This window comes from Polypterus senegalus, chromosome 14 (assembly GCF_016835505.1).
Source record: "Polypterus senegalus isolate Bchr_013 chromosome 14, ASM1683550v1, whole genome shotgun sequence".
NCBI classification, from domain to species: domain Eukaryota; kingdom Metazoa; phylum Chordata; class Cladistia; order Polypteriformes; family Polypteridae; genus Polypterus; species Polypterus senegalus.
In genome coordinates this window covers 4,725,310-4,751,392 of record NC_053167.1, presented here as the reverse complement: position 1 = coordinate 4,751,392, position 26,083 = coordinate 4,725,310, and the positions used below count along the sequence as shown (strand labels likewise).

The window sequence follows — 26,083 nt, the reverse complement described above, 5'->3', positions numbered from 1 at the left end:
ATTTTCACTCAAGACCTAAAAGTAGATAAAGAGAAACCAGTTAAACAAATGAGACAAAAAAATTATACTTGATCATTTATTTATTAAGGAAAATGATCGAATATTACATATTTGTAAGTGGCAAAGGTATGTGAACCTTTGCTTTCATTATCTGGTGTGATATAACTGCAGCTAAACGTTTCAGGTAACTTTTGATCATTCCTGCACACCGGCTTGGAGGAATTTTAGTCCATTCCTCCGTACAGAACAGCTTCAACTCTGGGATGTTGGTGGGTTTCCTCACATGAACTGCTCGCTTCAGGTCCTTCCACAACATTTCGATTGGATTAAGGTCAGGACTTTGACTTGGCCATTCCAAAACATGAACTTTATTCTTCTTTAACCATTCTTTGGTAGAACGACTTGTGTGCTTAGGGTCGTTGTCTTGCTGCATGACCCACCTTCTCTTGAGATTCAGTTCATGGGCAGATGTCCTGACATTTTCATCTAGAATTATCTGATATAATTCAGAATTCATTGTTCCATCAATGAAGGCAAACCGTCCTGGCCCAGATGTAGCAAAACAGGCCCAAACTATGATACTACTACCACCATGTTTCACAGATGGGATACAGTTCTTATGCTGGAATGCAGTATTTTCCTTTCTCCAAACATAACGCTTTTCATTTAAACCAAGAAGTTCTATTTTGGTCTCATCCGACCACAAAACATTCTTCCAATAGCCTTCTGGTTTATCCACGTGATCTTTAGCAAACTGTAAACGAGCAGCAATTTTTTTTTTTTTGGAGAGCAGTGGTTTTCTCCTTGCAACCCTGCCATGCACACCATTGTTGTTCAGTGTTCTCCTGATGGTGGACTCATGAACATGAAGATTAGCCAATGTGAGAGAGGCCTACAGTTGCTTAGAAGTTACCCTGGGGTCCTTTGTGACCTTGCCGACTATTACACGCCTTGCTCTTGGAGTGATCTTTGTTGGCCGACCACTCCTGGGAAGGGTAACAATGGTCTTGAATTTCCTCCATTTGTACAAAATCTGTCTGACTGTGGATTGGTGGAGTCCAAACTCTTTAGAGATGGTTTTGTAACCTTTTCCAGCCTGATGAGCATCAACATCTCTTTTTCTGAGGTCCTCAGAAATCTCCTTTGTTCGTGCCATGATGCACTTCCACATACATGTGTTGTGAAGATCAGACTTTGATAGATCCTGTTCTTTAAATAACACAGGGTGCCCACTCACACCTGATTGTCATCCCATTGATTGAAAACACCGGACTCAAATTTTACCTTCAATACTTTTGCCACTCACAAATATGTAATATTTGATCATTTTCCTCAATAAATAAATTACCAAGTATAATATTTTTGTCTTATTTGTTTAACTGGTTTCTCTTTATCAACTTTTAGGACTTGAGTGAAAATCTGATGATGTTTTAGTTCATATTTATGCAGAAATATAGAAAATTCGAAAGGGTTCACAAACTTTCAATCACAACTGTAAATACAAGATGGGAGACACTGTTCTACAGGAAACTGCCTCTGATAAGGATTTAGGGTGTAAGGGACGGCCGACAGCTCAACCCGGCCGGGATGCCCAAAGAATAGAAGAATGGGGGAAGGCAGCTTTTCCAGGATACTGCCTCCCCCAAAACGCAAGATAACAGCTTCCTGGGAGTGTACCTGTGCCATGAATTCCCGCAGGGCATCCTGGGACTCAAAATTCGGTTTCTCAGCCCTTTTGGGCGCCGCAAGGGAGAGCTGTGAAAGGACCTGTGGAGTCATGCTTCACTTGCAGCCCTCAAGTACTAGGAAGTCATGAGGACGGAAGCCCCAAAGTACTTCCAGGCTGATTAAAGAATTGGAATTCTCTGTCTGTCCCGGAAGTGTTGACAATTCACATGGATGGAAGAGTACAAGCACTTCCGGGTCAAGGACTATTGAAAGGACTGTTGGAGACCCAGCAAGTGAGCCAGAGTCGGGAGGAGTGGAGGAGAGAATTATTGTTAATATTATTGAGAATATTGTGTTCATTTAATTGCTTGTTTAGTGTGTCTGGGGTGCTTTGAAGGAGCACTATATAAAAGAAGAAATTGTTAAAATACTTTTTAGTGCCTTTTCCTTGTGTCCTCTATGTCAGTCTGTTGAGTTTAAGGGGCAACAGCGACCCCTAGCGTCAATTCATTTACAGGGGGTTTATTTTGACACAACATTTTCACCATCTAAGCAATATGCATTAACTATTAGATGTCAAGTAAAATGGTGAATATAAATGAAGAGATTAGACTATATAGTGCGCTAGTGAGATGACATCTGGAGTGCTGTGTGCAGTGCTGGTCACCACAGTATAAGAAAGACAAAGCAGCACTTGAAGCTGTGAAGAGGAGGGCAACCAAAAGTATCCCAGAACCTAAGGACATGTTGTACTCTAACAGACTCAGAAAATGAAACCTATTTAGTTTTGACCATAAGAGATTGTGTGGGAACCTAATCCAATTTTCTAAAATTCTGAAAAGCACTGATGAGGTAAATCCAGCATAACTCTTTCAACTTGAGAAAATGAAAGGGAAATTCAGATCAGACATTGGGACAGCATAGCAATTAGCTAAACAAATAAGCTTCATGGAATGAATGGTATCTTTTCATTTGTCAAAATTTCTTATGTTCTTATAATCATTGGAAAATCTACCTATTCACCAGTTGTTCAGAGCTGAAACCTATAGCAGAAAAAGCCAACTGTGGATGTAATGCGAGTCAGTGACCGGGCAGATTCACTCAAAAAAGAACAATTAACAAATTGCTGTTGCTTTAGTTAAATTTATATTTAGCGACGATGCAAACTTCATTCAGAGAATAAATTGACTGGGAATCAGGGCCCAGTCACTGGAGCCAAAAGCTTTAACATCACTATAAAAGATGCTATATAAATGCTGGAAAATCACCTCTTATGAGTAGGAGACCATTTTGAGGAAGAATTAGGAGCATCTTTTCTTGAGGTGTAGTCCTAGCTCATTTGATAAATGGGATCCGTGTACACAGTGTGTTCAGTGGTAGCTCAGCAGTCATTCTTTTGCAGAGGCAATGACAATCTGCTTTACTAATATCCAAAATCCCGTGTCTGTTGCAGCAGGAAGTTAAAGGAAAGCTTATATTCTAAAGCTTGATGGAATCAATAAACTACTGTATATACTCACATTTAAGTTCTCCCACGGATAAGTCAGGGCTTGATTTTGTCATATAATTTCCGGTATTTTATAATGTTGGTCATATAAGTCGAATGAGGAAAACTCGCGCTATTGGTCCAAGAGATTATGATATGCTAACGCCCACCTGAGAGAGTAACCATGGTGCACACTGCCTTTTTTTTTTATGTATTGTGCCTACGTGACCACACAGTAATACCCGAACTATTCCGAAGCGACGTCTGCACTGTTTTTTGTTTTTTTGTATCTCACACCATCATACACCTTTATCGTAAGAGCATTTCTTATCTACGATGGAGCGTTCGATCAGAAGGTAATATGAAGCTGGTTTTAAATTAAACATTGTTGAAGTGGAGAAAGAAATTGGTAACCGCGCTGCTGCAACAAAATTCAATATATCTGAGAAAGTGGTGTGAGATTTGAGGAGGCAAGAAGATTAAAAAAAAAAAATGAAGTGTCGTATTTTTGAACGGACATATAAGTCGGGATCTGATTTTATGATCAATTTTTCAGGTTTCAAGACCCGATATATACGCAAATATATATGGCAACGCAGTCCTGCATGTCACTTGTACCCACACAACCAGTACCCTAGAAGAGATTGTTGGGAGGACACATGAACACCTCGGCTCCCACCTGAAAACAACGGAGTACCGACATGAGGATAGGAAGACTGGAGCTAACCAGGAAGTCTTCAGATGGCCTGTCTGTATCACACATTTCAGCATGCCATAAAAGGAAGTTGTATATTTTAATCCATTTAGGTTATCTCAAGTCTTTTCTAGCATTAAGGCTGGGGATTAATGATATTGTTCTTTACCACCATCACCAAGACTGTAAGGCCTTTCCCTCTTGAAATCTACAGGTTTCTCATGCTTAATAGCCAGCTTTTAAATTCATTCAGAGCCAATGAGAATGAAAATAAGAATTTCAAAGTGTTTTAAAAATGGAAGAGAAGACGCATACAACAAAACGTTAACACATATAACCCCCTCTTTAACTTCAAGATCTGTTTTATACCAGTGGCCCCTTGAAACAATCGAGCCGTCATGTCCCAAGTAAACACTGTGACAGTGAAATGTTTCTGTTCCACCTCCTAAACATGCATTGGGATTTCCAGAACTAGAGAACACAAGCAGCCCTGTGAATTCTTCAAGTCAAATGGAATAGCCAGAAATGGTAAAAGGCCTAAATAGAGGAATCTAATTGCTTACCTTATTTAGGCATAAAGTGAAAGTCACTGTGCTCGCTGCAATTTGTAAAGTCTTCCCCGTACCCCCCCAGAAAGATCAATTAACAAATTACACATTGGACTAAACAAGGGCAGTGTGTTGTAAGAGTAAAACACAGAGATGAAGAAGGATGTGCCACTCAGTCTGCATTTTGGATAAACCCAATAAGATTATGAATTAATATCGAGAAGCAAAGTGCCATTTTCTGCAGTCTACCATTCCTGTTTGCAGTCGCATAAATTAGCAAACTCCAGTTTAAATTGTACAATGGAAAATAATAAAGGAGAACCCATACAGGCTGAAAGGTCAAGAAACTGCTTGTCTTACCCATTGATGGCGTAGCTAACGTCTGCCTTCCGACAAACTGTGCAGGTCCCATGCCATCCAGGAAGTCGCTAAACTGAGAATCTGAAGCGAGGCAGACACCGCTATAGTTCAGGCTGAAAAAGAAGGGGCATCATCAAGGAATGGAACCACTAAGGGGCTCAGGATAGACAGAAACAAGTTAACAGTATATGTCAAGTTAGGCAGCGTGACTTCTTGCTATCTAGTACAGCACTATAGCATCACATATCCTGAGATCAGGCAGTTACTTGTATCCTAAGCTGACTTTGTGCAGATCTCCTGACCCCTCCATTTAACCCACTGACTCAGAAAACACCCATCTGCAGGTCACCATCCCTTCAAGCTCAAACTCTTACTCCTTGAGTGACACTGAAGTCTCAGCAGCAAGTAAAGCTTATTGAATAATTCATTTCTAGGTGACATAAAAATCAGAGGGATCGCTAATACTGAGGAAAAAAAATGACCTGGGCAGTTTCCAAAGTGTGTGACCATCTGGAAAATATTGTTAAATGCAGCCAAGCTCAAAGTGCTATGTGTAGGGAAAGGAACATTAATTTTACTACAAAGAGAGAAACGCAGACCCATGAATTTTAAAAAGGTTTACTTTGGTGCAACATTCTAATTCTCCAGGCAATACAATTGAAGCAATTAAAAAAGAAAAAATTTTTTTTTTATTTTGCAAAAATGACTGATTATAAATAAGGGACAGTTATGCTCAATGTCCGAATTTGCCCTAGTGAGACTAAATCCAGAGATGCCTTTGTAATTAGCATGCTACATAAAAGACAGGGTGACACTAGACGATGGGCAGAGAACAGCATCCCCTAACTAGATAGATAGATAGATAGATAGATAGATAGATAGATAGATAGATAGATAGATAGATAGATTTAAAAGGCACTATATGATAGATAGATAGATAGATAGATAGATAGATAGATAGATAGATAGATAGATAGATAGATAGATAGATAGATAGATAGATTTAAAAGGCACTATATAATAGATAGATAGATAGATAGATAGATAGATAGATAGATAGATAGATAGATAGATAGATGTAAAAGACACTATATGATAGATAGATAGATAGATAGATAGATAGATAGATAGATAGATAGATAGATAGATAGAAAGATAGATGTAAAAGACACTATATGATAGATAGATAGATAGATAGATAGATAGATAGATAGATAGATAGATAGATAGATAGATAGATAGATAGATAGATAGATAGATAGATAGATAGATAGATAGATAGATAGATACTTTATTAATCCCAAGGGGAAATTCACATAATCCAGCAGCAGTATACTGATACAAAGAAACAATATTAAATTAAATAGTAATAAAAATGAAAAAAAAATTAAAATAAATAAAGCAGACAATAACTTTGAGTAATGTTAGCATTTACTCCCCCGGGTGGAATTGAAGAGTCGCATAGTGTGGGGGAGGAACGATCTCCTCAGTCTGTCAGTGGAGCAGGACGGTGACAAAAATCTGTCACTGAAGCTACTCCTCTTCCTGGAGATGACACTGTTCAGTGGATGCAGTGGATTCTTCATGATTGACAGGAGTTTGCTTAACTAAACTTAACTAAAGGGTCTGTCCCAATCAGGTAGCCTCATAGAATTAAAACTGACCTAAATCAGATGGCAGCATGGCACTACCTAATTTTATTACTGGGTGGCAAATATACAAGCTTATAAAAACCTGGACATTGACACAAATAGATAGCTTGGTCTGCAATATAAATGAAATCCTGCAGCACTTCTTTATATTCCTTGTTTTGTACACCAGTAAATACAAGGAGTGTCAATATACTAACAAAACAATTGTCATTCATTCACTCAGAATTTGGAACCAATGTAGGATGCACTTCAAGTTAGAGAATATTTTATCTGTGGAACCCCTACATGATAACCACCTTTTTCCAGACACTCGAACTTACACAGTTTTTCATTTTTAGAAAACATATGGTATTAAATCATATAGAGATTTGTATATAAATAATGTCTTCACATCCCATGAACAATTACATTCCAAATTTAATCTCCTATCAACATAATTTTTTCACTATCTCCAAATCAGACACTTTACTAAACAAAATCTGCCCAGGTTTCCTCACCTCCCACCTATTTCTATTCCAGAAGGGATATTGATCAGGGTTCACCAACAAAAGCGAGATAGACATATGAGCCCTGACAAAACCGCAACGGACATATGAGCGCCGACAAAGCCGCTAACTGGTTTTCGACAAATGCGCACCGACAAAATCGCGAGAGTGGCCAAGAGAGTGGGACGCGTACGTGCGTATTATGTACAAATTATGTGCTAGGTTATAACTGTTATAACTGCTGATGGCATGCGGCAAACAAATAGCTCAGTCCAGGGTTGGCATAACGCATCGTATACAAAGCGGAATTACCAGCAGTCAGGCAGCCAGCAAGTCTAAATACGCTCAACTATCAAGACGTCTTGCTGCAATTCTTCCTGCATATGCAGGGCGTGATCTTAAGGACTATCTGCGTGCCGTGCTGATGACATGGCGCATCTCATAATATTGACTTCTAAAATAAACATTATTATGTATGCTTTAAACTAGTAATTCATATTTAATGAAACTTTTGTGATTTATTCTGCGCTATTTTGATGCCGCATTTTAATCAGCGCTATTATGTCGCCGCTCATATGTCTATCGCGCAAATGTCGGGTCACAATTGAATCAGTCCCTTCCTTTTAAAGATCCCAGAGTACAGTGGGAAAGGAATCTATTACTCAACATTTCAGAAATGGTGTGGATGGCAGCCATGCACAGAATTCACTCTAGCTCCGTATGTGCAAAACATTTAGTTATTCAACTTAAAATCTTTTATCGAGCACATCTATCTTGTTTGAAATTGGTCAAGGTGTTTCGAGGGCAAGATCCAACCTGCGAACGTTGCAATCGAGCTCCAGCCACATGTTTTGGGTGTGTACCAAATGAACATCATTTTGATGAAAATTTTTAAATGCCTATAGACAGCCTAGATGTCACAATCCCTCCTAATCTACTAAGAGCTGTGTTTGGTGGGCTTACAGATGGGCCTAAAGTGGAGAAGGACAAACAAACCGGAATTGCTTTTACTACACTATTGGCACATAGACTTATCTTGCTCAACTGGAAGAATCCTAACTCACCAATTCTAAGTCAGTGGGCAACTGATGTTATATACTATTTGAAATTGGAAAAAATCTAATTCTCACTTAGAGGATCTGTGCAGAACTTTTTTTAAAACCTGGCAGGACCTAATCAATAGCATTTTATAATGAGCATTTATATTGATGGAAAAGACTCCTTTCTCTTTTTACTACTCTTAACAGTTTTGCACTGGTTGTTGGCCTTCCTCTCTTTCTCATGAGTTGAGGCTGATTTTATTTTATTTTAGTTTTGTTAAATTTAACTTGATTGTATGTAATTTTATATGCTTTTAATAAATTCAATAAAAATTGAAAAAAATAAATAAAGAAGAAAACTCTTCAGCCTTGAGAAGAGATGGCTAAATACTGTAGAGGTCTAATTGGGTCTTTCCAAATTCTCAAAGACCTTGATAAAGATATTCCAGCAGAATTCTATCACTGGGATAGTGAACCAGCATGTAGTTGAAGCAAAAACACAAACAACTCTTACTTCAAAGGTATCTTAATGAGATACTGGAACACCGTTGGCTGTGTGGTCCTCCTCTCATTTGTAAAATCTCTAATATTATGTTCTCTCTCTGAGATCTATCTAACTGTTTGGGCCTCCTCACCTCCTATTCAGTCACTGACTCTAAGAGTGAAAGTGAGCAGGTCTCGTCGCTTCCCAGTTTAATCTCCAAGGGTTTCCACGATTAGCTTTTCTTAGTTCCTGCTTCAGTTATTGATCCCCAATGTGAATCTGATTAGGTCTCTTCTTCTAGCTCCGTCACTGACTGCCAACGTGACTGGGATCAGGTCTCCTTCCCTCCCACTTTAGACCTCAAACACTTCAGAGTCTGATCAGATCACTTGCCTTTCCATTTAATCCACCAACCCCAAGCTTCACCTCTCCTCTCAGAGCAATAACATGTTTGTTTGATTCCAATCAGCTTTCCTGGCTTTCTAGTTTGGTTATAGTGTGTCTTTTCCTGAAGGTTTCCTTACCTGTCATGTCACACATTCACACCCGGTGTGGCTCTGAGAAAGTTTTCTTTTAAGCTATAGTCATATTTGGCCATGTCCAAGCAATAACACTTTAAATGGATTTGTTGCTGGTCATCTTTATGTGACTCCCATTTCAGATACTCACTGGTAAGGCTCATTGTGATGAAATGAAATTTAAATCCTGGGTGTCACTCTGACTTGGAGGGTCCCTGGGTGCACGTCACAGACAAGAGGACCTGGATCTCTAGCTTTTAGAGCACTTTGTGAAGAGGTCATAGCTAGGATCTAGAAATCACATGCTGTTGAGCATAACCATCTAAAATCTTTACCACTATAAATCAAAGTCACCAGTGGGACCAACTCAAAATGAAGCATACAATGGTCTCTTGTGTCAGAGATTTACAGTGTCAATTCAAAGCCGTTTAAGTGACCGCCAACTCTCTGGACTATGCATTCATTTGAAACATCTGCTGCACTTTGCAGATCTGGTTTGCAGTTAGATTCCATGTCAGGATGGGTGAAAAGAAGATAAGTGTTTCTTAAAGTCACTGCATCAATCTGAGGCTGGTGCACCTCTGTTGCCACCACAGTTCACTCCATCTCCTTGCACGATTAACTCCAGGGATTTTAAAGGAAAACTCATAAAATTGAGCTAAGAACTTAAGAATCCTCAGGGCATCTTCTTGCCGCTGGAAGGCCAGGAAATATGAACACTAAGAAGGGCTCATGGAGGAAAACCCCAACAACATATCCTAATCTTTAAGCAATACACACCAAAAAGAAACTGAGAATGGGGTCCCTGAACCTAAAACGAACCCTAATCTTAAATTAGGTAATCCTGACCCTAAGGTTAATTTGAGTTTAACTAGTAGGAACAGAATAAGGAGAGATAAAAAAAGGTGGAAAGAAACTGGATAAAGCTACCCAAAAACACTTAAACATGAGGGGACCTCGGTGATTAAACAGCCCAAAAAAAATCGATGTTGTGTTTCTTGCCTTCTGAGTACCCATAAAACCAGAAACAAACAGCACATGTTGCAGCATTGTGGACAGAGCTGATGGAAATCCTGTCTTTTCCTAACCTAACCCCAAAACCTGGAGACTTCAGGGGTCTCACTGAGCAGATTCGAACATATCTCAACTATATTATTAGTGGACATTTACAGTTAGGATCCTTCAATGTTAATCACTTTGAAACAGCTTTATTTACTGTGTGTTGAATCTGCTTTTTGATGTGTGTGCATTTTGCAGTTTGTAAAGTTTGATGTACCTGTGAACTTGTTACGGCACTGAATCTGCACTCAGTAAAAGGCACTATACAAAAATAAACTGGAGTTGAGTTATGCAATGGTCTGCCCACCTACCATCTCAGCCTCTAAGTCACAACAGGTCTGCTTTTGTGCTTCATTTTAAAAACTCCATTTATACATATATGTTCATTCTTTTGATAAATGCACTTTGTAAGTGTCCTTAAAATAGAACTTTGTTGACTAAATATAAGGTGAAAGACTGAAAGCGCCTAAGTGAAAAATTTAAACTGAAGTTGATAACTTTGATGCCAGCTTTGACCCCAGTAAATAGGATAAAGAACAGAAGGCTGCCAGCCCCTGCCCTCCCATTCACTTGTCATTGGTGCTTAAAACATATTTTCATTTATCACTTGATTTATCATGGTGTTTATTTTCCTTGTGTGGTAGCAGAGTAACTGACGCACAGGAAAAATATTTTTAAAGATTCCTCTCATTTATGAATTGTTAAACAACTATAGCATCCTCAAAAGACAACTGACTCTGAAGTATTTCAGCAAATGGACAGCCAACTTTGAACATACAAAAAGTAATCCAAGTGGAATTCTGGAAGGAGATGGCAGGAATGTTTGGCTTCATGCTAATTATACAGTACATATTTCTCTGTTGCGCTCTATTTTTAGTCCTCCTCCTCTTATATTCTGGATCCTCAGTTCTGCTTGTACTTGGCGGAGTTGGGTAAGCAGGATAATTAGCTCCTTTTCCACTCTGAGTAAAGTTGTGACCTCCTTTCTCAGGTCTATTTTTAAAATATGCCAGTGTAGCCCCCCATTGGCAGCTGTCATATTAGCACAGGTCCTCTGAGAGACGGTGCCCTCCTTATTGGAAAAATTGCCCGCGGGCAGCCTGAGGCAGCAGCTTCCCTTGCTGCTGACTTCTCGTCCCTCACTCGAAACTGGACTTGTGCTCTTTGAACTTTTTCTCCACAGACATGCAGCAACTAGAACTTCAGTTTCTTTACATAATTTTTATTGATTGTTGGGGTCAAGGCTTCAAAGGTTGTCAGTCTGAAAGTTCTGAGCCTATTAGAGCAGCCACCATACTAAAGTGGACTTCATTTTAAATCTTTATTGGTGTGAATACTCAGAGTGGTCATCCTCAAGCTATTAAAACAAATCCATTGGATTCATTATGTAATGAATTAGTATAAAAAGTAAAGCTGACTCCCATCTATTCAACATCAGATCTGCTAAATCCAGAACAGGGTTGTGGGGTTGGAGCCTGTCCACGTAACATTGAGAACAAGATGGGCACCAATCCTAGGGCACACACTCCCATACTTTCTTACAAGGGCTCTTTTAGAATTACCATTTAACATGTTTGCCTTTGGGTTGTTTAAATTAAACTGGAGCACCTGAAGAAAGCCCTCCACACACAAGGAGAACAAGCAGATCCCACACAGGCAATCTTGTGTTTCAGGTATTTGGAAATTAAAAAGAAAACAAAAGTTATTGTGGGAAATGCAAACATTACTTTTCTATTTTTTCCACCTTTCCTAATTTCTGTTTTAGCTTTTGTTGCTAAAGTGTGAAGTCGACATGGCACCTTCTTGATCAAAATGACAGTGTTGGTGCAACTGGAAAAGTTTGTTTTCACAGCTTCTTGTTGTTTTTTTTCATGAAGAGTCAGCTGGAGCTCTTCAAGAAAAAGCTCTGAAGTGGATCACCTGAGCTTCTCCCTCATACTCACATAATTATATATATATATTGTGAACGATAGGGGGTGCTCTCGCTCCCTTGAACCCCTGTCCACGACTCCAGACACCAGGTAAAAGTCCTCAAGTTGACTTTATTTTGTCGCCACAGTGCACAAAGCACACTCTCCACCACAATACTCATTAACAAACAATAAACCACAATAATACAATCCTCCAGCTCCCAGACGCGTTGCCACCCTTCCACCCAGCTCAGCTCGCTGTCTGGGAGCTCCCACAGTCCTTTTATATCTCCTGACCCGGAAGTGTTTCTGCCCAATAGTCCACAAGTCCTTATTCCTTCCAGGTCAGGGTAAATAGTCCTTTTCTTCAATCCGGAAGTCCGTCGCTCTTCCTGTGACGAACCTCCAGGTTACAGGGCACGAAGAAGCCCTCGGTCCTCCCTGCAGCTCTCTCCTGTGGCCCCCACGGCATCCAGCAGGGCTTTGCATAAAAACTCCAATGTCCATGATGCCCTGCTGGTCTTCTGGGGACCTCCATGCTGTAAGGAGGGCTCCACCTGGCGGCTTGGGGTATTGGCCGGGATAAATGGCTGGCCATCCTTCACAATATATATATATATATTGTGACGGACAGCCGGGTCCCATGCCCGGCTGGGATGCCTCTGCTGCATACGTCCCGGGGGAGCCACTATGGACAGTGCAATACCTTCCCGGGGCGCCTGGGGGCAGTCTCCTGGCCGTGGGTCCTTCCTCAGTCTCCCCCGTGGCTCCATGGGACATGGAGTCCACCACAGCCCGGTTGGGAGATGGGGTGGCCGCTAGGGGGTGCAGCGGAGAGCCGGCCGCCACAAGGGACGACTTACCAGCCCCACCCGGAGATGCAATTAAGACCAGCTGGTCAGTCACCTGGAGCACTTCCGGGTGGGCTATAAAATGGGCCAACCTCCCTTCATTCAGGGCCAGAATCGGGAGGAAGAGGACGAGGTTGCCTGGGAGGAGTGGTGGTGCCAGGAAGGGTTGTGTAAAGTCTGTTTTGTGCTTTTGGGACTGTGTTGGGCCTGTGGGACACAGGGAAGGTGTGCCCCACGGCTGAAGAAAAGAAATAAAAAACCTGTTTGTTGTACATGTGCCTCTGCGTAGTCTGTGCCAGGTTGGGCGCTATATAGCGCCTTTTACAACTGGCGTAGTTGGCAGGATCCCGGTACGTCCATTTGGGTCAGAACCTGCATTAAAATTTGTTGCAAGACCTGGAATAGCAAAGTGCAACAGCGCGGGGCACGTGCTCGACTCAGCGGCACGGAGAGCGCGCTCCCGACGCAGCCGCACACAAGCCCAGTACAGACTGCTCAGCACAGCGCACCGAAGCGCGCACACGTTGCAGGGGCCGCAAGATGGCACGCGTAGCACAGCGTGAGGACGGTGGAAAGCGTGCACACGCGGCAGGAGCCACAAGCTGGCACGAGCTGCACAGCGCAAGAGTGCGCAACCGATGCCGCCAAGCAGCCGCTGCAGGCACCGTATAAATGGGGAAGAAAAAAGGACACAGAGGCCAACTGGCAGACGCGACCACGCTAGTCCGCCGCACGGGTAGGTAATGGGCCGCTGATATGTCTTTCCGCCTGTGGGTGAACCTACCTCCTGGACGCCAAGGGGCGAAGCACCCGATGCGGGCAGGGGGACGTGTGTCCATGGCATGACGGCGGAGCCAGCTCGGGAGAGAGCGAGATGGAGCTGTGTCTTCCTTTCGTCCTGATCCAGCGGCTGGGGGAGAAAAGCCCGGATGAGCTTTCCAGTGCGGTGTCCCTGCAAGTGGAGCAGGAGCAGCTCCAAGAGTCAGGTAAAGGGTCAATCACCCGCCGAGGAGGATCGGCAGGCGTGGATGACGGACTCCCTTCCCTCTCCTCTGGACTACCCGAAGGGGCCCGTGGGAGATCCACAGGGTCTTGTTGGCATGCGGTCGGCGGGGGGCGACAAGGAGTGCCCAAATCCACCGCCGGCCACCACAATTAACATTTCCTGGGCTGTAGGAGAGGTGCAATCCGTTGTCCTAGCCCTACAGTCTTTGTTGAAGGTGTTTCAGGCCCTGCAGTAAGCGAAGGAGGGGCTGGAGAAGAAGCTCGGCAGCCCGTGCGGAGCCCTGGCCGAATGGCTTTGTGACGGCTGGTGGCCAGCCTCCCATCGGCAGGACAGAGCGGTGCAGATAACTGAAGCCGGTACCACAGAAAAAAGGGGGCGGGACGCATCAGCAGCTGTGTAGATCAGTACTGCCTGTCAGGTGGACCCCCCCCACCACACGAGAGGCTGGTGCGATGACCGGCAGCGGGGCGGACGAGCATGCGGGGAGGCAGCTGGTGGAAACCGGCTGCCAAACAACCCTGCCCCGACCGCCAGCGCGGGGAAGGCGTGCGCCCAGGTGAAGAAAAAATAAAAGCCTATTTGTTTTACACGTGCCTCTGCATAAGTCTGTGCCGGGTCGGGCGCTATATAGCGCATTTTACAAATATATATATTGTCACGCACGCGCGAGTAGGAGGCCGCGGATTGATTCGATAGCACCTGGGAAACCATTCGCCAGGGAATGGCGGGGTATTAACTTTCTCCCTCTGCTTCCTCGTAGAAAGAAAGACCTTCCTGCACCATAGGTCTGGATTGACCGCAGTGCGATACTTCCGCCCTTCCTCCGCCATCTTGCCCTGACGTCATCCTTCCCATCCTCCCTTGCGGTCCTTCCCGCATCCCTCCACTTCGGCTCCTCCCCAATAAAATGGCGCGACGCCAGGAGTCGGCGTCGCGCTATGAACTGTTTAGTTTTCAGGTGGAAAAAAGGGGGGAAAGCAAAAGGACAAACGTTAAATTTTTTAAAAATTGCCAACCCCGGGGGAAAAAGGGGGAAAAAAAAATTTGTTTTTTCCGGGTTTTGGGGTCGGGGTTTAAGTTTAAAACCTATTTTTTCCCCCCCCTAATTTTATTATTTAGCAGGGGCCTCCCCCCAAATTTTCCCCCGTTCCTCAAGAAAATTCCCCCCTGGGAAAACCCCCACCCCTTTTCCCCCTTCCCCCCCCCCTCCCTCCCCTTTCCCCCTTCCCCCGAACCCCACCCCCCCCAAAACCCGACCCGGGGGCGCCCCTGCTTTTTTTTGGGCCCAAAAACCCGAAAAAACCCCCCCCGGGCCCCGGCCCCGGGGAGTTTTGGGGCCCGAAAGAGGGGCCCCAAAACCCGGGGCCCCAGGCCCGGGAAACCCAACCCGGGGGGGGGGCCGGGTTTTGGGGCCAACCAAAAAAGGCCCTCCCCTTTCCCCCCCCCAGGAAATTAAATTTTGGGGGGGCCCCGGGGGCCCGGCCCGGGGGGGGTTTCCCCTTTAAAAAGGGGGCCCCAAACCCCCGGGAGAGGGGCCCCCCCCCAAACCCGGGCCGGGGGAAGCCCCCCCGGGGTAATGGGGGGGGGGGGGCTAAAAAACCCCCGGGCCCGGGGGAAAGGGGGCCTGGGGGAGGGGGTCGAGGGGTGGGGGGGCCTGGAGGGGTGGCCCCCCCAGAGGGGGGGCCCTTGGGAAAGGGCCCCCCCGGGGGCCGGGAGGGGCCCCCCCCTTGGGGAAAAAGGGTCCGGGAAGGGCGGGCGGGGTTTTTGCCCAAAAGGGGAGGATGGGGGGGTCACCGCACCAAAGCCCCCTCCCGCCCCAAAACCCCGCGCCGGGGGCCCCCACCCGGGGCCCCAAATGGGGGGTTTAAGGCAGCCGGGGGCTTTTTTCCCCCCCCCAAATCCCCCGGCTGCCCGGCCCCCAAATGATGTCCCGGGGTTTTCGGGGACCTCCATGGGGAGGGCTCCACCGGGCCCGGGGGGTATTGGCAAAAAAATGGTGGATCCTTCACAATATATATATATATTTGGACGGACACGGGTCCCATCCGGCGGGGATGTCTCTGAACGTCCGGGGGCCACTATGGGGTAATACCTTCCCGGGGGCCCCTGGGGCGTCTCCTGGCCGGGGTCCTTCCTCAGTCTCCCCGTGGCTCCAGGGGACATGGAGTCCACCACACCCCTTTGGGGAGATGGGGTGGCCGCGGGGGGGTGCAGGGAGACCGCCGCCAGGGCGCCCGGCCCCACCGGAGATAAATTAAAGACCAGCTGGTCAGTCACCGGGGAATTTCCGGGGTGGGCTATTGGGAACCCCCCTTTCATTCGGGGCCAAAATAGGAAAAGGGGGCGAGGTTGCCTGGGAGGAGTGGGGGGCCAGGAAGGGTTGTGTAAAGTCTTTTTTGTGCTTTGGGGACTGTGTTGGGCCTGTGGGACACAGGGAAGGTGTCCCCCGGGCTGAAGAAAAAAAATAAAAACCTGTTTTTTTGTCATGTGTCTCGTAGTCTGTGCCAGGTTGGGCGCTATATAGGTTTTAAAACCGGGCGAGTTGGCAGGACCCCGGCCCCCCATTTGGGGGAACCTGCATTAAAATTTGTTAAGACCTGGAATGAAAGTGCAACAGCCGGGGCAGGCTGACTCAGCTGACGGAGGCCCCCCAGCCGCACGCCCAGTACAGACGCTCAGCCGGGGCCAAACCGCACCCGGGGGGCCGAAAATGGCCGCGTGGCACGGCGGAGGCGGTGGAAAGCGGGGACGCGCGGAGCCCAAAACTGGGACGGGTGACAGGAAAAGGCGCCCCATGCCGCCAAGCGCCCCTGCAGGCACCGTTTAAAAGGGAAGAAAAAAAGGGCACAGAGGGAACTGGCAAGGCCACGTAGTCCGCCGCACGGTGGTAATGGGCCTGTTGTCTTTTGCCCGTGGGTGAACCTCCTCCTGGGCCCAACGGCACCCCGGGGGGGGGCTTCCATGGCATGGCCAGGCTGGGGGAAGCGAGATGGGCTTTTCTTCCTTTTGCCGATCCCGCGGCTGGGGAGAAAAGCCGGATGACCCGCGGGGTCCCGGGGGGGAACGCTCCAAAAAGTCGGTAAAGGGGAACACCCCGAGGAGATCGGCAGGCGGGATGGGGGCTCCTTCCCCCTCCTCTGGGAACCCCAAAACCCCGGAGATCCACAGGTCTTTTGGCTGGGCGGGGGGGAAGGGTGCCCAAATCCACCCCCCCACCCAATTAAAATTTCCCGGGGGAGGGAGGTGCAATCCTTTTTAGCCCCCCAGTCTTTTTGAAGGTGTTTTAGGCCCCCGCAGAAAGCGAAGGGGGGGCTGGAGAAAAAGCTCGGGCCCGTGCGGACCCCGGCCCAATCTTTGGCGGCTGGTGGGCCCCCGGACAGGCGTCAGATAACTAAACCCGGCCACAGAAAAAGGGGGGCGACGCAGTTTGTAGATCAGACTGCCTGTCGGTGGCCCCCCCACCGAGAGGTGGTGCGTGCCCGGCAGCGGGGGGAAAAAGGGGAGGCACGGGGGAAACCGTCCCCCAAAACCCCCCCACCGCCGCCTTTGAAGGCGTTGGGTGAAGAAAAAAAAAAAGCCATTTGTTTTCCCCGGCCTCTGCGTCTGTGCTTGGGCGCTATATCGCATTTACAAATATATATATTGTCAACCCCGCGGTAGGGGGCCCCGCGGATTGATTCGGGGCCCCTGCCATTCCCCCCAGGGAAGGGGAAAATTCTTTCCCCCTCTGCTTCCTCAGAAAAAAAACCTTCCCACCATACGGATTGCCCCCTTTCAAATACTTCCCCTTCCTCCGCCATCTTGCCTGGCGCATCCCCCCATCCTTCCCCGGTCCTTCCGGCATCCCTCCACCCCCCACCCCAAAAAAATCCGGCGCCGGGAAAGCGGGCGTATGAACTGTTTTTTTGTGCATTGACCTGTTTTCCTTTTTTGTTTGGGTTCTGTACAAAAACCGGGCGGAAACCCCCCCCTTTGCTGTCCCCTGGGCCCCGAAAAGGGGCGAGCGGCAGGATAGAGACCCCGGGAATCGGGGGGGGACAGGACCTCAACAGGGTGCTGAATTTTGGACCAGCCCCAGGGGCGGGCCCCCCGCCACCAGGGAGCTGGGGCCACAGGCCCGGTTGGTGGAACCCCAGGGGGGCCCAGACCCACAGGCCGCCCCCCCCTTTAGCCCCAGGGGCCCCCCGGGGGCCGGGGCGCCTACCTGGGATGTTTGAGAGGGGCCACCCGGGAGGGCAGCGGTCCAGGGGGCCCACCCGGCGCCTTATCTAAAGGGGGACCCCCTGCGCCAAATTTATATTTCCTGAGGGGGGGCCGCAATTCACCTCCTAAACCCCAAAATTGGCCCGCCGGCATTAGCCGGGCCAGCAGGGGCGAATGGCAGAACGGGGTCTTTGCCCCTAAAAAATTCGCGCCCAGCGGGTTCTGGGGAAAAGGGGCCGGCCCCCAGGGGGCCCCGGGCGGGGGAAAGTGGTCGGCGGTGGCCGTAAAGGGCCTGGTCAATGCGATAGTTCCCTCCCCAGGCGGGACACCCACCCGAACATGTCGGGCCTCCTCGCGCCTGGAGGGGTCAGTTGGCGGTCCCCCGACTTGGGGGGGCAAAAACCGTTTTTGGGGGAACCCGGGGGGCGGCGGGCCGGCCCCCGGCGCGCTGGAAAACCAGCCAAAACCAGAGAAGCCGGGGGGCCGGCTGTTTCAATGTGGGGAGACCGGTCCCCCTAAAAAATGCCCCCCCTCCATCGCCCGGGCCTATGGACTGCAGCTGGGGGGGGCGGGAGGTTTGTACCCCGCATCCCGGGGAGTCGAACCCGGGGGGTGGTGTTGCTAAATGGGACCCCGTGGTGGTTTGTTTGATTCCGGACAAAATTACCCATTGGCTCCCGTTTTTCCCCCCCCGCACAGTGGTTAAAACACATTGTTGGTCACTTTGTGCATGGGGGGCTAGGTCCGTTCCCCACTGTTTGTCCCGGAAGGGGGAAAAACCCAAATAGTGCTTTTACCTGACCCCCCTTCCCCGTGATTCGGGACAAAAGGTCTAAAAAAATCAGCGGGAAGCCACGCCCCCCGGGGGCCTCGTTGGGTCTTGAGAGGGGAAAAGGGGACCCCCCCCCGGCCCCACGCCCGACAAAGGGAGGGCCCTGTGGGCGCTGGTGTTCGGGGACCTTTCCGTTTCTGGGGCCTTGACCAAAAATTCCGGGAGAAGGGACTAGCCAGGGGAACTCTTTCCGGCCCCGGCCCCAAAACCCCCGGGGCCCCACCACTTTTTCCCCCGGCCTCCTTTAAGAGGGGCAGTGGAATACACTCCCGCGCTTTTCCGGGTCGTCTTCTGCCCAACAGTCAACAGCGGACGGGTCCACACGCGGGGAACCCCCTTTTTTGTCCTGGGGGCATCTGTTGCCCGGGGGCTCCCATGGGCAGTCGGAAATTGTTGCTTCGCGACCCTTTGGGGGAGATTGCAGTTGGGAAAGCTCACCTCCTAAAGGGGCCCACCTCGGGGGCCAAAAAAACGGGGGGATTAAACTCCACTGGCCTGGGATCAATGAGGAGCGGGGGGTTTTGTCAATCCGTCCAGTGCCAGACCCCCAGATTCTAGGGGGGCCTCAGTCCCCATTCCTGGGGACACCCCCTTTAAAGGATGGGTCTTTTGGGACCCCCCGGGCCCTCAACCCGGGCCAAAGTATATCCCAGTCATGGTGGACTTGCCACCCGGTCCAGGCGGTTCCCCCCGGGCCGCTAATACTAAAAAGCCGCGGAACTGGTTAATTTGCCCTGGGCATCAAGGGGGTCCTCCCGGGGCCGGGCGCCCTTTACCGGATCGTTCAAAAGGGGGCCAAAACTGCAGATGCACCTGACCGGTCATCCCCGCAAACTGGCGGGTTGGTCACATTTAATCAGGCCAAGCAGATGCTCCCCCAAGGTACGCGGCGGCGGGGGACCACTCCTCCCCTGTCTTTAAGTTCACTGTCACTTATCGGCGGGCACCCTTCAGGCCAATGCCGATGCCCTCTCGTATTCACGACCTCTCGGTTAGGTCCGCCGACCTGACGGTCCTGGGCTAAGGGGGGGATCGTGTCACGCACGCGCGAGTAGGAGGCCGCGGATTGATTCGATAGCACCTGGGAAACCATTCGCCAGGGAATGGCGGGTATTAACTTTCTCCCTCTGCTTCCTCAGAAAGAAAGACCTTCCTGCACCATAGGCCTGGATTGACCGCACTGCGGTACTTCCACCCTTCCTCCGCCATCTTGCCCTGACGTCATCCTTCCCATCCTTCCTTGCGGTCCTTCCCGCATCCCTCCACTTCCGCTCCTCCCCAATAAAATGGCGCGACGCCAGGAGTCGCGCGCGCTATGAACTGTTTAGTTTATGCATTGACCTGTTTTCCTTTTGTTTGACAAAAGTTCTGTACAATATACGGGGCCGGAAACCCCAACCCTTATTGCTGTCTCCTCGGTCCTTGACAATATATATATATATATATACACTCACCTAAAGGATTATTAGGAACATCTGTTCAATTTCTCATTAATGCAATTATCTAATCAACCAATCACATGGCAGTTGCTTCAATGCATTTAGGGGTGTGGTCCTGGTCAAGACAATCTCCTGAACTCCAAACTGAATGTCAGAATGGGAAAGAAAGGTGATTTAAGCAATTTTGAGCGTGGCATGGTTGTTGATGTCAGACGGGCCGGTCTGAGTATTTCACAATCTGCTCAGTTACTGGGATTTTCACGCACAACCATTTCTAGGGTTTACAAAGAATGGTGTGAAAAGGGAAAAACATCCAGTATGCGGCAGTCCTGTGGGAGAAAATGCCTTGTTGATGCTAGAGGTCAGAGGAGAATGGGCGGACTGATTCAAGCTGATAGAAGAGCAACTTTGACTGAAATAACCACTCGTTACAACCGAGGTATGCAGCAAAGCATTCGTGAAGCCACAACACGCACAACCTTGAGGCGGATGGGCTACAACAGCAGAAGACCCCACCGGGTACCACTCATCTCCACTACAAATAGGAAAAAAAGGCTACAATTTGCACGAGCTCACCAAAATTGGACAGTTGAAGACTGGAAAAATGTTGCCTGGTCTGATGAGTCTCGATTTCTGTTGAGACATTCAAATGGTAGAGTCAGAATTTGGCGTAAACAGAATGAGAACATGGATCCATCATGCCTTGTTACCACTGTGCAGGCTGGTGGTGGTGGTGTAATGGTGTGGGGGATGTTTTCTTGGCACACTTTAGGCCCCTTAGTGCCAATTGGGCATCATTTAAATGCCACGGGCTACCTGAGCATTGTTTCTGACCATGTCCATCCGTTCATGACCACCATGTACCCATCCTCTGATGGCTACCTCCAGCAGGATAATGCACCATGTCACAAAGCTCGAATCATTTCAAATTGGTTTCTTGAACATGACAATGAGTTCACTGTACTAAAATGGCCCCCACAGTCACCAGATCTCAACCCAATAGAGCATCTTTGGGATGTGGTGGAACGGCAGCTTCGTGCCCTGGATGTGCATCCCAAAAATCTCCATCAACTGCAAGATGCTATCCTATCAATATGGGCCAACATTTCTAAAGAATGCTTTCAGCACCTTGTTGAATCAATGCCACATAGAATTAAGGCAGTTCTGAAGATGAAAGGGGGTCAAACACCGTATTAGTATGGTGTTCCTAATAATCCTTTAGGTGAGTGTATATTAACAGTACAAACAAGAGAAGAAAACAGGTTAAGGGTTGGGGAAATTCCCTGTATAATCTTGGTGACCCTGAGTAGTATTGCTATATTGATACCATGATCCAAAATTTGCAATTACATGTATTTGATGGAGAGAGTACAGTTTATGGTTTTTTTATGTTAACAAACAGGAAATGGACTTTAGTCTGGGAGGAAATTATGTTAATGGAGAACGGAAGGATCGGGAGAATGGCATTATCTTCCCTGGGATGCAAGAGGGCAGCCCCCCTGGATTGCATCAGGGCTAAGGGTATGGAGCTTGGAAGCTCAACCCTTTTGGGGCTCGTGGCCACTGCCAGGGGGCACCTGGATCATTCCAGAGCCATGGACTGCAGCACTTCCGCCATGACAGGAAGTGCTGCTGGAAGAGGAACCGAATGCAACTGGAGTGCTACTGGGTGTCCATGCAGTATTTCTGCCACAGCAGGAAGTTCATCAGGGTGAACCTGGAGCACATCCAGATGCAACATAAAAGGGGCCGCCTCACTCCATTTAGGGAGAGGGAGTCGGGTGGCAGAGGACAGGGCTTGCGAGAGAAGAGTGGGGGCGGTGGGTGAAACAAAAGAGAAAGGAAAGGAAATAAAAGGAGTAATTGTGGCTGATTGGTGCATTGTGCTGTGCAATAAAACAAAATAAAGTGTGTGTTTTTGGGACATTTGACTGTGCCTGTTTATGTCCGAGCTGAATCTTCACAATATATATATATACTAGGGGGTTCCCCCAGCTTGCTTCACTTTGTGTTGCTGCCACTCGCGTTGTCAGGAGATGGGCTGAACACTCCCCAAGGAGATGTGGTCGCTCCTCCGAAACCCCCTCTTAAACAGTGATACAATTGGAAACAAATGCAGTTTTCTTAACCTCCTCTTTGCTTGATCAACTGCTGGCTTGCTGCTGCCGTGCCACGTGATCTGCATCTCGCATGGCACTTTGAACATTTAAAAGACTGTACAGCAGCAGTCCTACTTTTATTTCCGGCCCTGGGTGTAGTTAAATCTTTTGGCACAAAGTCTCGTCTCGTGGGAAGTGAGTTCTTGATAATTTTTAGTTTAGAATTTAAAAAACGGAATAAGAATCTAAAAATGTAACAACATCACATTAAAGTTCGATGAATTCTGAAAAGAATGACACCAAACATATACATTTAAAGCGTGACAAACTATATATATATATATTGTCACAGGTGGCTGGGGGTGGTACCTAGCTGTAACGCCCCGGAGGACCGGAGGAGGGCTTACGTCTCCCCCAGACCACATGGGGGTGACCGTTCTGGTGGCTTTGGGGACCACAGGAACTGAGCTTGGAAGCTCAACCCATTACGGGCCAATGGTCACAGCCAGGGGGCGCCACACTTCGCCACACCCAGAAGTGCTGGGGGAAAGAAGACCAGGGACACCCGGAGTGCTTCCAGGTGTGCAGCCGGTACTTCCGCCACACTGGGGAGTGCCGGCGGAAGATAGTCGGGAAGCACCTGGAACACATCCAGATGGGGATAAAAGGGGCTGCCTCCCTCCATTCGATGGCTGGAGTCGGGAGGATGAGACAAGGTCTTGGAGGAGAGGAAAGGAGGCGGCTTGATAAGAAAGACAAAAGGCATTGTGAAGCCTGGACTTTTGGGAGAGTTTTGGGGTTGTGTTGTACTTATTTGTAAATATTATGTATATTAAACGTGTGTTAGATGAACCATCACTGTCCACCTGTCTGTGTCCGGGCCATATACCACTATATATACAGTGGAACCTCGGTTCACGACCATAATTTGTTCCAAAACTCTAGTCATAACCCGATTTGGTTGTGAACCGAAGTAATTTCCCCCATATTATTGTATGTAAATACAATTAATCCGTTCCAGACCATATGAACTGTATGTAAATATATATTTTTTTAAGTTCTTAAGCACAAATATAGTTAAGTATACCATAGAATGCACAGCGTAATAGTAAACTAAATTAAAAACATTGAATAACACTGAGAAAACCTTGAACAACAGAGAAAACTAACACTGCAATAGTTTGCGCTATAGCCTTACGACCCGCTCGCTAAAAACACTTTTTTTAATGAGTTTTAAGCACAGGGGAAAAAAATGAACATTTGAAAAATCCGTAATTTAATAAACCACCAAGAAAAGTGACATTGCAACAACCGATCGCTGTAAACAGAAGTGAAAACAGAAACAAGCCCAGTGCATTCTTTAACTGTCTTCTCTACCTTATGTGTCCAGCTCTCTCTCGTGTGTGTGTGTCTCTCTCACGCGCCTGTGTGTGTGTGTGTCTCTGTCTCGTGCGCCTGTGTGTGTGTGTATGTCCTGTGTGTGTGTGTGTGTCTCTCACGCGCGCCTGTGTGTGTGTCTCTCTCTCTCGCCTTCTCTCTCTCTCTTGCTCGCTCACTTGCTGCACAGGGAATGCACAGGGAGAGACTGAACGCGTACAAACCGAAAGGGAAACTGGCTTGTTCGTATACCGAGTGTGTGGTCGTGAACAGATGCAAAAGTTTGGCAAACTTTTTGGTCGTAAACCGATTTGTATGTGTTCCGAGACGTTCATGAATCGAGGTTCCACTGTATATATATATATCATTTCACAGGCTATCAAGCTAACAAGTAGTTAATTTGACTGTCCTTTCTCATTCTGGGTGTTCCCCCAGTATTCTTACATATAGCTAATGCATATTTATTTCACTGCAGTGGGCTGGCACCCTGCCTGGGGTTTGTTTCCTGCCTTGTGCCCTGTGTTGGTGGGGATTGGCTCCAGCAGACCCCCATGTCCCTGTAGTTAGGATATAGTGGGTTGGGTAATGGATGGATGGATGGTTGTGTTAAACTCTTTGGACCCCCTCAAACTAACATCTAAGGATCACCTCTGACCCTGCTCCATGTTGGGAACTGAGTGGTGTGTTCAAGGTATATGACTCACATGAAATGTAATCTCAGCAAGGAAGTGGACATCAAACTTACCAGGTCACTCTGAGCTAACATCTCGGGCAAGGAACTAGAACACTCTGCAAATTCCTTGGAGTGGAACCACAGCTGGAAACCGAGTGACTCCAACTCCTTTAGCAGAAAGCTCACCCAAGGTGCTCTTTCAAGCTCATTTTTTATGCCTAATGAATCGGTTGCAGCTTCCGTGCATTAATCAGAGCATGTAGTCTCTCCCGTGAAACAGCTTCTGTACTAAATTTAGCTGCTTTTGTCTGTAGAAGAATACATATTATTTTCACCTCGGCATGTAAGGATGAAACATAAGAAAATGTGGGCAACTGTAAACTAAGCTAAAATTGGAGAAGGCATGCTGAGCAGATCTTGGCAGTTTGGGCTCCACGTCTCTCTGGGACGGTGCCCTTGTTACTGATATTGAGTCAACTGAGAGTCCTTTGGGATGGCTTTACAGACTGAAGCATCTGTTCGAGTTGTCAGCATGCTGCACTTTTATTAATGGCGAAGAATATATTAAAAATGATCCACATATTCAGCCATCAGTTTGTCCATAACAGGGACAGATGATGGACCTTAAATATGTGAGGGTTCCGGCATAAAATAATTTATTCTTAAGTCTATACAGATAAAAAATACCAAAAGTAATTTTCAAGGATTAAACTGTGTTTTGTAGCTTGGTCAATGTAGCAATGTTCAGTAGTAACTGCTCATTGTTTTCTTCTGGCCTGTAGAGGTAGAGGAGAACACGCCATATATGACTTACAGGTACTTTATTCACTTTTTTCACTACAGCCTCACAGATTAAATGTCCTGCATTTAATACTTGTGTCTGGTTGCTGTTTTTGTGAAGTCTGAATGTTCTCCTGGTGTGTCTGTGCTGGCATCCTGGCTTTCTTCTCATATCTCCAAAGGAATGCAGGCCATATTAATGTAAGGGCTCCTTGTGATAGACTGATGCCCCATCCAGAGTTGGTTTCTTCTTTCCACTCAATGCTCAGGTGCCCCACCACCCAGAATTTATATAAGTGGCTTTGATAATATCATGCTCTGCTCTTCACTTTGTACTGCACAGATTATACAATGCAGCAGGGGGCTGGCAATAAACAGAGAAAAATAAACACACACTAACACATATGTACTATATTTTTGAATCTGTTAAATACAATGTATGGTCATGACAGTAGGAATCTGAGAAGATAGCAACTTTGGACAAGATGCTAGTCAATCAAATGATCCACTAAACCTAAATGCACATCTTTGAAATTTGAGTTGAGGTCCGTCCAGATTTTCCAAAAAAAAAAAAATCCACATAGGTACAGCAAAAATATGAAAAAACAACAAAGAGCTTGTCAAAGGTGAGATTTGAACTTGGGACTCTCAGGTGGCATACACTGCTGCCTTATGGATCTGTCATCTTGGGTCCCAACATCATGTCTGGTTGTGGTCCTCCTAGAGTTTGCACATTTTCCTGTGTGTTTGAGTTTTCCTCTCAGATTCCCCAAAACAATACTAACAACTCCAAATTGAAAGTTTAGGTGTGCATAAGAGGGATATTTGTTGGACTCATGCCCTGTCCCACCATGACCATGCATTGAATTAAGGGAGCCTTTTAATTTTCTGTTTCATCTAGTTTCATCTTCAGGAGAAT

The 26,083-nt window shown here is 47.1% G+C and overlaps 1 protein-coding gene across 3 annotated transcripts in view; it reads right to left on the bottom strand.

Moving 5' to 3' along the window:
* rims4 (regulating synaptic membrane exocytosis 4) overlaps positions 1–26,083 on the bottom strand; it is a 178,553-nt gene that overhangs the window by 37,081 nt on the left and 115,389 nt on the right. For all 3 annotated transcript variants that reach the window (XM_039735413.1, XM_039735411.1, XM_039735412.1), the window contains exon 3: positions 4,757–4,869. In XM_039735413.1, the coding sequence (XP_039591347.1) occupies positions 4,757–4,869 (113 nt within the window). The remainder of the gene's footprint in view (positions 1–4,756; positions 4,870–26,083) is intronic.